Raw genomic sequence first — 13,335 nt, forward strand, 5'->3', positions numbered from 1 at the left:
GGATACATGAACAATTCAGGATTGATAGCCCCACAATTGCCAACCTGGGACGTGTGAAAAACATTTGCAAAGGTATTAGCGGAGAGAGTTTCTTTTGGCAAGAGGGATAATAATGAGGGAGGGAGAAGAAGGGTACTCTTCGGGGAGGAGATTTTATATGGGCCCGAGTACATACACGGTAATCTGCCCATCTGCAAGTGGTCTCTCCCTCTGTTTTAAATTGCTTGATAAAATGGATGAGGGTCAAATGGGTCTCCTTGGTATGGTCTCTTAAGCATTGTTTGGTCTTTGTCAAGAAAAAAAAAAACACACGAATTGAGAGGAATTTTTCCTGGTAAAAACCCACCCCTATCACAAACTTGACTATATGACTTTTTTACTTCTTTCCAATACTAAAGACAATCAGGAATACTTACATTGGCCACACAAGTCCCCACTACTTTAATACTCAAGCCACATTATAATATAATTCTATTGACAGAGAGGAAGGCAACGTTACTGCACTGGCCTAAACTCTTGGCCATTGGGGACTCACTACCTGCACAACAAGAAAACCAAAATATCAATTTGTTTCAAATTTCTGATTGCCACATCGATAGTAGCTATTGAAGAATAATACAAAACACTAGCATTTAGTGACTACTAAAATCATTATCAGGGGGTCATATAACTAGAGCAACAACATGCTTTTGGGAATATGGAGCATGGTTCATCATATCATTCAACAGCATCTCTCTACCTTGTTTCATGGTCTTGCCCTGGCTATACTCTGATTGCTTGCTAGTTTTGGCTGCATAAACTGATTCACACTGCGAAGTTATGATTGATAGACAACTCTATTACTTGGGAGATATCGTGTCTTTGCTCTTCTTGTTTCTCATGGTAAAATAGAGGAAACTGTTTCCAGCTCCAATACAAAAGCCGAGTATCATGCTACAATCTCTTCTAGGACTCGAAGACTTTCCTCTACAATCAGCATGACCAAAGAACAGACATTGAGGTTGCTCATGAAAAAGCTTTGTTCAAGACATTATCACTAACCACAAGTTTCTATAGACTGATCCATTGCTGACTTGTTCGCTAAGGTGGCTAAGAAAATCACTCGTGTTCAAAATCTCCCACTTGTTGATATTATCAACATCATCTTAGCCTTCCAACAATTTAGAATTAGCTTTCTAATTGGTCGGTTGGCAAATGTTCTAACTATTGGCTGCACGCTTGACATTAACCTTCCTCTTTTAACTGGGCTATCGGAACCAGACGTGGCCGAGGTTCATATTGACATCAATCACATGCCATTGATCAGCACTCTCTCATTCATATGAGAAAATAGTTTGAGCTGATGGCGATCATGCATATTTATTTGGGGAAGCAATTGATGTTCATGTACACTATGATTTCTCAATATAGAAGGCTATCCTTCTAGTTGATTACTTGCTCACAAGTGCATTTGATTGAAACTGTTTTGATATTTCTCTTTTCTAAGTTTCCTTCGGTTTTATTTCAAATATTGTTCTCTCAATTATTATTTTACCTCAGTAAGTTCCCTAGAATAAATGAGGTAGGCATAGACTCTTGATTTGACACTTGGAAAAGCTAGCACATGTCAATGTAACAATATCAAGGTATTCAAAATCGGTTATGTATTGGGTGTAATGGCAGATACATAACAGGAATAGTCGACACCATTATGCGATACGGGGTCAAAACGGTGTCCCCCTAATTTTTGGACTCGAAACAGCCGTTATGGGTTACAGGGCCATAACGGCCCATAATGGCTGTTACCCCCAATAACAATTAAAAAACAGCTTCTTTTTTTCTTTTCTTTTTTTCTTTTTTTTTTTTTTTTAAGTTACGATTTTTCCCATTTTTTGGCATTTTTCTCTTCCAACTTCTTTCATAAACTATTCTACAACAAATTACGACTACTCTTGGCATAAATTTGAGGATCAAAACAAGTTATTTCAAGAATTTTGTGAAATAGAAGCTCCTTAAGCTATTTTCTAAAAAAATCTTCAAAAATAGGTATTTATACCTTTTTTTAAAAAATATTTGTTATTATGGTTGAATATGATGCATTATTCAAATTAGAACATAGGAATGTGCATGTTACAGATTATGCAACTGATTTTCTTTTTTCTTTTTTTTATTTTCGGAATATTTCCGAATGATTTTTTAAAATTAAGAAAAATAGTTTTTTTTCAATCATTTTCTGTTTTAATGGTTGAATATGATGTGTTAATCATAGTAGAACATATCAATATGCATTTAACAGATTATGCAATTGATTTTATATATATATATATATATATATATATATGACTATTTTTAAAAATTAGGAAAAATCATTTTTTTCAATCTTTTTCTGTTTTAATGGTTGAATATGATGTGCTAATCATAGTAGAATATATCAATGTGCATTTAACATATTATGCAACTCGTCTCTTTTTTTTTTCAAACTATTTTTAGCTGATTTTTAAATATTAGGAAAAATCATTTTTTCAATCATTTTCTGTTTTAATGGTTGAATATGATGTGTTAATCATAGTAGAACATATCAACGTGCATTTAACATATTATGCAACTGATTTTCTATTTTTTTAATTTTGAATTTGTGACTTTATGTTTATATTTTCTTATTTTTGACAGGTTTTGGAGCTTCGTAGGGTTTAGAACTTAATTTCTTCTTTATTGATTACATTCAAAACTTCGAACTTTATTTCATTAATCTATTTAAAGTTTCAAGATTTAATTAATACATTCTCCTATAAAAACTATATTTAAATTTAAAGAATCGAGTAGACTCTCACATAGGCCATATCTACCTAAGAAAATGTCTGCGTCTGGCCAACAAGTGATGATATTGGATGGCAACATTGTCAGATGGTAAGTGATAGTAGGCACCAAACGAAGTGCAACTATTGTGATATACTAGTAACTTGTGGAATTATGCGACTCAAACAACATTTAGCACATCAAAAGGGTCAAGTTGTGGGATGTACTAGAGTATTAAAAGAGATAATGACCTTGATGCAAGCCAATTTGGATGAGTCGAAGGGGAAACGTGTTGCTGTGCAGGAGAAGAAAGATGAGATTCTGGACATAGGCCGACAAGAGGTGTTTGGTCCTGAATATATGTGTTCATGATGAAGATATTATTGATTATGACGAAGATTTAGATTGGGAAATAACTATAGTTAGGAAAGAGCTTGTACTTTCCTCGTGGAGAGGAAGAACGTCGGGGGGGGGGGGGGGGGGCAGCTAGGAGTGGCGGGTGGGGGTAGGTTAGGTGGATTATGACGTATGTTTGGCAGCCGATGCGAGAAATCTTCACATGATGCCCCTCTACATGTGGAAGAAGAAGAAAATAAGCCCAAAAGACCCTTTGTTGATCCAATCCTAATTAGGAAAAAAGCAACTAAATAAAAGACGATAAAGCAAATCTGGAGTAAAACTTCCATTGAGAAGCTAGGTAGGGAAACAACAAACTTATTTATACATGCCAACATAACCCCCAACGTGGCCAATTCTCCGTATTGACAAGTGATAATTGATGTAGCAACAAAAGCAGATGAAAACATTAAATCTCCCACGACTAGAGAGATTAGGAGGAAATAGACAGATGCAGAGTATGCGGATGTGAAAGCACACATGGCTACCTTTAAACCCATATGGCATGCTAGATGATGCACGATCATGTGTGATGGTTGGAGTAGTCCAGCCAGACACAGCATGATCAACTTCATGGTGTACTGTCACTTGGGAACGGTGTACCATAAATGCCTTGGAAGAAACCAAAAAATACTAATTATATTTTTCCCTAATGGATAAAGTGGTGGATGAGATTGGCGAGGAGAATGTAGTGCAGATTGTGATAGATAACGAAGCAACGTATAAGGTTGTAAAACAAAAGTTGATAATAAAAAAGAGCACATATATTTTGGTCACCATGCATTGCCCATTGTATTGATCTTATATTGGAAGATTTTGGGAAGAAGAACAGTATTAAGAAAATAATTGAAAGGGCAAGACAAGTAATTACATTTATTTACAACTATAGTCAAGTAGTCGCAATAATGAAAAAGTTCATGAAGGGACGATAGTTGCTAAAGCCTGCGGCGACTAGATTTGCAATAAACTTTATAGCCTTAGAGAGTTTATACCAGCATAGGAGAGTTGAGTGAGATATTCGCTTCCCGAGATTGACTCAACACAAAACATGGGAAGAAGACATCAAGGACACCGATTGATGTTGTGAACACCATAAGGGACAACAAATATTGGAAGAATGTCCAAAGGATCTTAAAGGTGATGGAGCCACTAACGAGGGTACTCCATCTTGTTGAAACCAACGAAGCACCTAACATGAGCTTCCTCTACGATGCTATGGAAAAGGCGAAGTTGGCGATTCAATGTGATTGTACAAGTTGAGTCTTATTGGAAGATGATTGACAAGAGATGGACAACACAACTCCATTACGATCTTCATGCAGCAGGCTACGACCTAAATCCTAGGTATAGATATGGCCAATCATTTATTGCAGATAATGAAGTTCGTGTCGGGCTAAAGATATTAGAGCATAACTTAGATATACAAATAAAGTCATTGAATGAATTAGATACATTAGGAAATTGCTAGGGTAGCTTTAGAGATGCTCTTGCATGGCATGCAATTGATCTAGGTTGCAACCAGTCAAATGGTGGATGAATTTCGGAGAGAGTACAAAGGCTCTCCAGAAAATCGCAGTAAAAGTTTTGAGCCAGACAACATCTTCTTCTAGTTGTGAAAGGAACTGTAGTTGTTTTGCACTTATTCATTCAAAGAATAGGAATAGATTGCAAATTAAGACGTTGGATAGACTTGTCTTCATACACTACAACATGAGGCTAAGAATGCGGCGACATCATAGCAGCATTACAAGCGCCGGTGACATGGACTACTATCCAATATTTATGATGAAGATGACCCGCTTCTACCTTGGTTGGAAGCAAGGGAAAAACATATTGAAGAGGATAGTGAAGAATTGGAAGTTAGTGACCCAATAATATGCACGGCGCAACAAAAGAATCGTGCAGCTGTGTTGGACCAAGAAAGAGGGGAAAGAGGGGTAGAGTTCATGCAAAGTCTGACTCAACGAAAGAGTAGGAGCAGTAGTAGCAGCGAGACCGAGACGGATGATCATGATGGTGGTGGTGATACACCTGATGGTGGCGGTGCTCAGCATACCATAAAGCCGTGTACAGAACATGAGGCCAATGAACATCGGCAAGGTACACAAGGTTGGACTTATGAGTGCACTGAATCACGACGCAGCCAGCAAGAGGAGGCTAGGTCTAATGGTGCATGGGGAGGTCCGGAACATCAACAGGCCCATGGTCCTGGGCATTATGATGGATATTCTTATGGCCAATGGGATTATGGTTATACTAAGCTTGTTCCATCACATTTGTGTTGTAGTCCTCCTAATTCATATTCATATGATTATAGATATCAATATCCAAATCCAAGTTACTCATCACAAACACATTCTCGATCTCGAGATTCTCAACAGCCTGAGTACAGGCACTAGTACGGCTATTCGACAGGCACTGGTGGATATCCCTACTCAAGGTCAGAGTCGTTGCCTAGTCAGGATCAGTCATCATCAGTTTCGTTGACCTGGTCTTTCCCTCTGGCACTGGATATTATGGATATGCAGCACCTATTCCACAGTCGCAGCCTAATGATGACGATGATGTGGAGGTCAAGTAATCACAACAAAGCAGATTTTCATTTTGGTGGTGACTAAGGAATTTTACCAAGGTAAGTATATATTTTTATAAATATTACTTACATTTAACGTAAGTATTGTTATACCCATTACCCACACATTCACTAAGAAAGCACACACTTGACACTGCTGAGCTCGTATTTAAAACTACTACCCTGACAACCAATCAAGTAATCCTCAATCAAGTTGCAGGGGAGCATATCAGACACTACTATTTTTTTTTTATCTTGACTTGAGGATGACAGGACAGGAATCACTGGATAGGAGAAGTCTCTGACATGTTGAAGACTTTAAATAGAATGAACATTGTAATTTATGCAAGTCCTCAGGTATGTAATATAGAATAAATTATGAAAAATAATAGCAAACACCTACACATGTGAGATATTTTGATATTATATTCCTTCTAATATATCTATCATTGATATTAGATAGTTAGAAAATTAAATTTGTGAGTTTTACAGTAATTTCCAGGTTGTCAGGTTCATAAATTCATCAAACAACCCGATACAACTTTCTCACCAAAGAGTGTACCGTTACACCACCATAAACATGTTCAAAATTATAATTGAAAGCATATTTGGAATATTTAGAATGTTTCAGATTTAATGGATAATTTTTCAGATATTTTTGACATAAATTTTTTTTTTTTACCATTACAAGGGGCGTATCAGCTGTTACGGCCCCATATCGGCCGATACGGCCCGTAACTGTATCGGTAACAGTGGGGATCGTTACGCCCACCATTACCGAATGGTACACCTCGGTAACAATGGTTAGAAGCACTCTAAAGATTGGGTTTTCTTTAGCATGATTTTTTGAGCTACTGGCTAGAAAAGACATTCTCATTTATTAGACTTCATTCCCAACCATACCACAATTTTCATCTATGACTTTGAAGGATCAAGTCATGTATGATTGAAGATGTTGGGGAATCAGGTACTTCTCGCAAGATCTATGGATCAAAACAATAAATATGCAAAATTACTCTCCTGATTTTGTTCACTAAGTTCTAACTTTAGTAATCTCAAGGAGATATAAAATCTAGTAAGAAGAAATCTCCTAGAGTTTGTATTCCTGTACATCACTATCATCAACCGTTTATCAAAGGAAAACCTTAGACAGCAGTGAACGGCATCACATAAAAGATATATGCATGAAAGATATGCATGCAAGTTCTTTCATCATATTTGCTCTTGGCTAACACTTGAAAACATAAGCTAATCCCACATGTATGTATAGACCAACCTACCTATGCGCAAGGACATTTAGCAGACAGGCACGCATGTATATCTTTGGCAAAAGAATTTGACATTAACAATCTAGGAAATTTGAGGTATTTTTTGGTATAAAGGTTGCTCGATCAAAGAAAGGTATATTTATCACCGAGAAAGTACACCTTAGATCTATTGAAGGACACTAGCAAGCTAGGTTCCAAACCTGCTGACTGTCCTGTTGATTTGTCGATTACTCTATCTCTCACTCGATGTTATATAGCAATGCAGTAATTATGGTGAGTTAGTTTGTGCAGGCACCACGAGCTCCTTAGCTAGAGGCTGTTGAAAGAATCCTGAGGTATTTGAAGACGTCTCCTGGGAAAAACCTCATATTTGTGAATCATGGTCTTCTCCACATAAGCTTATATTGATGAAGATTGGGCCAATGATGTAGATGATCGAAGGTCAACTACAGGATATAACATTCCTGTGAGAGGAAACTTTGTCACATGGAAGAGCAAGAAACAAATTGTGGTGATTAAGTCTAGTGCAGGACTAGAGTACAGGGCTATGGCTCATGGTGTAGCAGAGTTACTGTAGGTGAAAATTATGTTATGTGATTTGGGAATCGTGGGGAATTCTCCTATGAAGTTGTTTTATGATAACAAGGCAGCCATCAGCATTGCATAAAATCCAGCATGATCGTACCAAGTACATTGAAGTTGATAAACACTTCATACCTGAGCAACTTATCTCTCAAGAACTTTGCTTACTACATGGAGAAGCAAGAAAGAGATTGTAGTGGCTAAGTCTAGCATAGAAGCAGAGTATATGGCTATAGCTCATGGTGTAGCAGAGTTAATGTAGGTGAAAATTATGTTACATGATTTGGGATTCAAGGTGAATTCTCCTATGAAGCTGTTTTGTGATAACGAAGCAGCCATCAGCACTACGCAAAATCCAGCATGACTGTATCAAGCATATTGAAGTTGATCGACACTTCATCTGTGAGCAAATTCTCTCTCAAGAACTTTGCTTACTTTTTCTAATAACTAACAATCAGCTCGCTAACATTCTCACTAAGGAAGTTGTTGAGACAAAGTTTGAATCTATTCTTAGCAGGCTTGCATGATAGACATTTATGCCTAGCTTGAGAGGGAGTGTTGAGATATATTTATAAGAACCTCTTTGTACTAAAAGGAATGTGAGGGGCTTCTTTGTAATTTTGTTATAAGTTTTTTTTTTTTTAATAAAAGAATACGAATAGGGCAGCCAGCCCTAACTTCTCCTTTCTCTTTTCATTCTTCTTTTCTCTTCTTTCCTCTTCCTCTGTCTCTTCTTCTTTTCCTCTTCCAATCTTCCAGTCCTAGCACCTACCCTCATCTTCTACTCTCCTGTCATTGAATTCCAATGCGTGATATTTCTTTCATTGACAATTTGCAGATTATGAGTGAATCACAACAAAAAAAAAAAAAAAAAAGCTTTGCAAGTCTATTTAGACCAGACCAATCCAACAAAGGTGCCAGGTCCAGATGGGTTTAATGGGCTTTTTTACAAGGTTCGCTGGAGGATCACAGGTGCCAAAGTAAGCAATCCAATCCAAAACCTTTTCAACACCTCCTGTCTTCTAAAGCAGGTAAAAGTGGCCATTATCGCTCTCATTCAGAAATCAGATCAGGCTGACTCTCCTGACCAAATCAGGCTAATTTCCCTAGCCAATGAGCGATATAGAATTCTCTCTCACATTATGGTTAATCGCTTGAAAGCAATCACGTCCCACATCATTAGTTAAAATCAATCTCTTTTCATGCCCAATAGAAATATAACAAATAACATTATGGTTAGTCATGATTTAATTAGAAGCATTCACAGGGATGTGGTTCCTCTACGAATGTGTACTAAGATTGATTTGCGTAAAGCATTCAACAACATTAACTGGGAATTTATCCATGCTGCATTGCAAGCCTTAAACTTCCCCATGAAATGGATTGAGCGTATAAAAACCTGAATCTTCAAGGGGTTTGGCCAAAACACGTCTACAAACAATGCGAATGAGTTACTTTAGTAATCCACAATATTCTAACATCCATGAATGACATTCTTGGAAAAGAAATTACATGGTTTTGATGCACTAGCACACGAACAGTGATGCACATGTCCATACAAGTAGAGCCAATGTTCGGTGATGTAGATGGTAGAACATAGATTTGATGGGCCCCAACATGAACAGGGGATGCCCAAATACATCTTCAGGTTGGAAGATACTGGCTCTTCAATGACTTAACAAACACAGTCAAGAAATATAGCAATAGACTAGAAAAAGGGGGCCATTATAGAGTCTAAAAAGATTTCCGGGCCATCCTACATCCACGGTGGAGTCCATCAGATCAATGGTCGTGATTTTCGAGTACTGTCCCTACATTGACCAACTACATTAGATGTGGAAGCAACAACATCGTTCAACTGGAACCAAAGGAAGGTGATTTTCTGAAGCGAAACAATAAAATCAAATTTTAGAACTTCACTATGCATAAGAGATTGAAGCATCATAACATTCTATACATTAATATCTAGATATGCATCAAAGATACAAAGAGAATCAACAAACCTCTAGTGTGCTAAAAACTAATCGCATTCGACCAGCAACAACTGATGGCTCCTCAGCACTTCCCACAACAGCCATTTGTTCTAGCTGTAGAGTTTTCACTGGAAGCCTGTGAGGGCAAAGTAGAGAAAAGAATCTGAGGTATGGAGTTCATATCAAGCATCTATCTATAAGTTGAAATTTCAGTGATAGATCTGACAAGGACACAAAAAGAGTCGTTTTTTTAGATCATCATCGACTCATTTCTTGGTAGCAAGTTTGAGTCACAAACGTCACGATTTAACATGGGCATAATAATAGAATACTTTTTCCTAGCTATAATTTGGTGCAGTTTGACGTAGTAGTTTATAAGATAATGTTTTGCATAAAGAATAAAATTAAAATATTAGTTTATAAAACGATGAACTCTATGCTTCGACATGATATCAGAACTAATTCCCTATTCTGCTCTATTTTAGGAAAATCTATTTCAATTAGTATACTTCGTGAATAATTTCAAACATATGAGTTCAATAAGTTTGAGAAATAAACTTGTTATCACATCTCAGCTTACATCATTTATCCTCGTCTTCGTCATCATCATCATGACAGAAATTCCCCAGCTATTTGGGTTTAAGCTTCATTAAAACCATTTGCCCAAGCAATTAAAAACAAAGTTCTCATGAAATCCTTGGCAAAGTTCAATGATCAGCTGCCAACTTGACATCAACCCTCATTTACCCAGGGTGTGGGGATCGACTGGCACATCGCTAGCAAGTGGGGTTGACATTTCAACTTATACATGAAAAGATGAAGGGGATATATGCTTCCACAACTTACAAATATTTTACATTTTTTTTTATTTTATTTTTTTTTGCTTTCTACATTGTAAAAATAAGATAAGATATAACAAGATAATGATGATTCCTTCTAGATAGAATAAAGACTTTATTGTTTCCCTAGTAAAAAAGTTTGGAAATTGTAGAGAAATAAGTAAATATGTGTGTCCATGCGCGTGCACTTCAGTGAACTTTTGGTGTACCATATGCATTTTCTTCTCTTTTACTATGTAAAGTTTCTAACAGATCAGATTAAATGCTCTGCCTCCTCACTTCTCTTTGTTTCTGTCCTCCTCTTCTCCCTCCTTTTCTCTTCCTTCCTTGTCCTTTCAAAACAGGACATCAACCAGGCCCTTCTAGGGCTTGATGTACGACCAATGGAACCAACCAACCCAACTAGAAGTGCCAACCAGCCCATCTAGGCTAGCTGCAGAACCCTGAGGGCCATCCCGCCCCCTACCAGTGCCAGCCAACCCATCTAGGACCACCTTAAGGGCCTTTCGGCTTTGTCATCAGCTGCCAATTTGAAGTTCTAGTTGGGAAATGTGACTTCTAAGACATGTTCAGTTTCATCTTCATGTTTGAGGTAGAAATTAGGCCCATGGGCTTTGCTTATGTATGTTTAAGTTAATAAACCGCTAATAAAATAAGAGAGGGGAGTTGGTGTGAGAGGCATATAGAGTGCTTCTCCCTCTTTTCACTTCTTTCTCTCCTCTTCTCCTCTTTCCTCTTCATCAATCTCGTAGTTTCACATGGTATCAAAGCTGATCCATGGGTGATTCAAAGGCGCTCCTACTCAAAACCCTAACCTATCAATCAAATCTTGGAGGATTCCAAAACCCAAAAGTGCCAATTGAACACTAGAAAAGAGGATCTCTCTTCATTTTTCGTTCTAAAGTAAGTGCAATAGTTTGCAAAGGGAGTACAAAAATCGGGCTCAAAAGATGAAAGTTTGCTGATTTGTGTATAAAGCTGATGTTGCAATTGTTGTTCCTCCATTATTTTGCAGTAAAATGCAGTTTTTGAGTAGATCTTTGTCATCCATGACCTAATCGTGAGATTTATAGTTCATTGTTGGGTGAACCATAGATGATGAACAGTTGGAAAGTGATATTAGTTATTGTCATGAGATGTAGTTAAGTGTGGACCTAATCATAAATCAACAGTTTTCAATACACATTTAATCAAATTCGTTTAAAGTGGATTATGGAGCATGGTGTGCCATAATGGTCGTTACGGGGCTGTAAATTTCATTACATAAAGGTAACAGTGCCAAATGTTACACATTATGAGGTCATAACGGCTGTAAAGGCAAATATATATATATATATATATATATATATATATATATATATATATATATATATATATATATATATATATATATATATATATGACTCGTAACAGCCGTTACAACCCCCATAATGGCCCGTTACGCTAATGGTGTAGTTGTTGGTTCTTCATCATTTGATGAGAATCTCAATTCTTCATTTAATGCATCAATTACATCTATGAAACTGAATGGGAAGAACTACTTACTTTGGGCTAAATCTATTGAAGTGTGTCTTCTAACCCGAGAGACGAATCACTTCCTCATGGTGATCAAACTTGAGGAATCCGATCCCAAATGTAAACAGTGGATGCATGATGATGCTCAGATTACGACCTAGTTGTGTGTAGCAACCCAAAAAGAAAAAAAAAAAAAAAAAAACAATTTTAAGTGACCCAACTTTGTCCCTTGTGTACAATTTCTCTTTGTAAATGAACATGTGCGCACACATCCATCCATCCACCCATCTAACCATCCATCCATCTATCCAACCATCTATCCACCCATCCATCCATCGAATCCTCCAAACATCTATCCACCCATCCATCCAACCAACCAACCATCCATGTATGCCCCAATACATATTCACACACGCACGCACGCGTGCACACACACGCGCGCACGCGCGCGCACACACACACACACCATCCTCCAATCTTCTCCCTCACTCTTCCTTAAACTCCTCCACATTCTCCCCCTCTCACCCCACACACCCTTACACCATTGCCATTTCCCCTCCCTTTACCACGTATACCACACACATAATTCCTCCCCTAGACCACTCCCTCCCTCTCCCACTATAAATAAAGGACCTCCCCACCCATTCCTCTCAGGCCCAGGGAGGGAGGGAGAGAGAGAGAGAGAGAGAAACTTCATTTGGGTGAGTATATTTGTACACTTACATCTTATTTGTATACATTTGCATCATGTGTAGTATGCTGAAAAAGTATAGATTTACACCTTATTTGTGTTCAGAAATTTTTTTTAAAAAAAAAAAAAAAAAAAAAAAAAAAAAAAAAAAAATTGCACCGATTTCCTGTGCATAAAAATGTTAAAATCTGGACCATCCTCATACACAGAATCTGGACAGATCTGACCACTATTTTGTGCCCAAAAATCGCACAAATCTGGGCCGTCCAGTGTGTCCAGAATCTGGACAGGTCTGACTACTATTTTGAACCAAAAAATCTCACAAATCTGCGCCGTCCAGTGTGTCCAAAATCCGGACAGATCTAGCCACTATTTTTGTGCCCAAAAATACACAAATCTGGGTTGTCCATTGTGTTCAAAATCTGGACAGATTTTACCACTATTTTGTGCCCAAAAAGGCACAAATCTGAGCTGTCCATTAACATTCAAAGTATGGACAGATTTTGACCATACAATTGCCCCATTTGTGAACAAATTTGACCATCCGATCATGGCCAAAATCGAAATAAATCTGGTCGCATATTGGAGCCCAGAAATGGTCCAGATTTGGACAGCATCAAGGACCCAAAAAATGGTGTAAAGTTGGACGTGTATTGAGGCCTAAGCATAGTACAAATCTGCCCATTGTTTAGCATACAAGTCTGACCATGGAATTGTGTACAAA

The 13,335-nt window shown here is 37.6% G+C and overlaps 1 protein-coding gene across 5 annotated transcripts in view; it reads right to left on the reverse strand.

The window, feature by feature from the left end:
* Positions 1 to 349: 349 nt before the first annotated feature.
* Positions 350 to 13,335, reverse strand: part of LOC131221251 (uncharacterized) — a 74,296-nt gene continuing 61,310 nt past the window's right edge. For all 5 annotated transcript variants that reach the window (XM_058216447.1, XM_058216446.1, XM_058216445.1 and 2 more), the window contains 2 exons: positions 9,597 to 9,702; positions 350 to 538 (listed from right to left, as the gene is read on the reverse strand). In XM_058216447.1, the coding sequence (XP_058072430.1) occupies positions 509 to 538; positions 9,597 to 9,702 (136 nt within the window). In that variant the 3' untranslated portion in view covers positions 350 to 508. The remainder of the gene's footprint in view (positions 539 to 9,596; positions 9,703 to 13,335) is intronic.

The sequence above is a fragment of the Magnolia sinica genome, chromosome 12 (genome assembly GCF_029962835.1).
Source record: "Magnolia sinica isolate HGM2019 chromosome 12, MsV1, whole genome shotgun sequence".
In the NCBI taxonomy this organism is placed as follows: domain Eukaryota; kingdom Viridiplantae; phylum Streptophyta; class Magnoliopsida; order Magnoliales; family Magnoliaceae; genus Magnolia; species Magnolia sinica.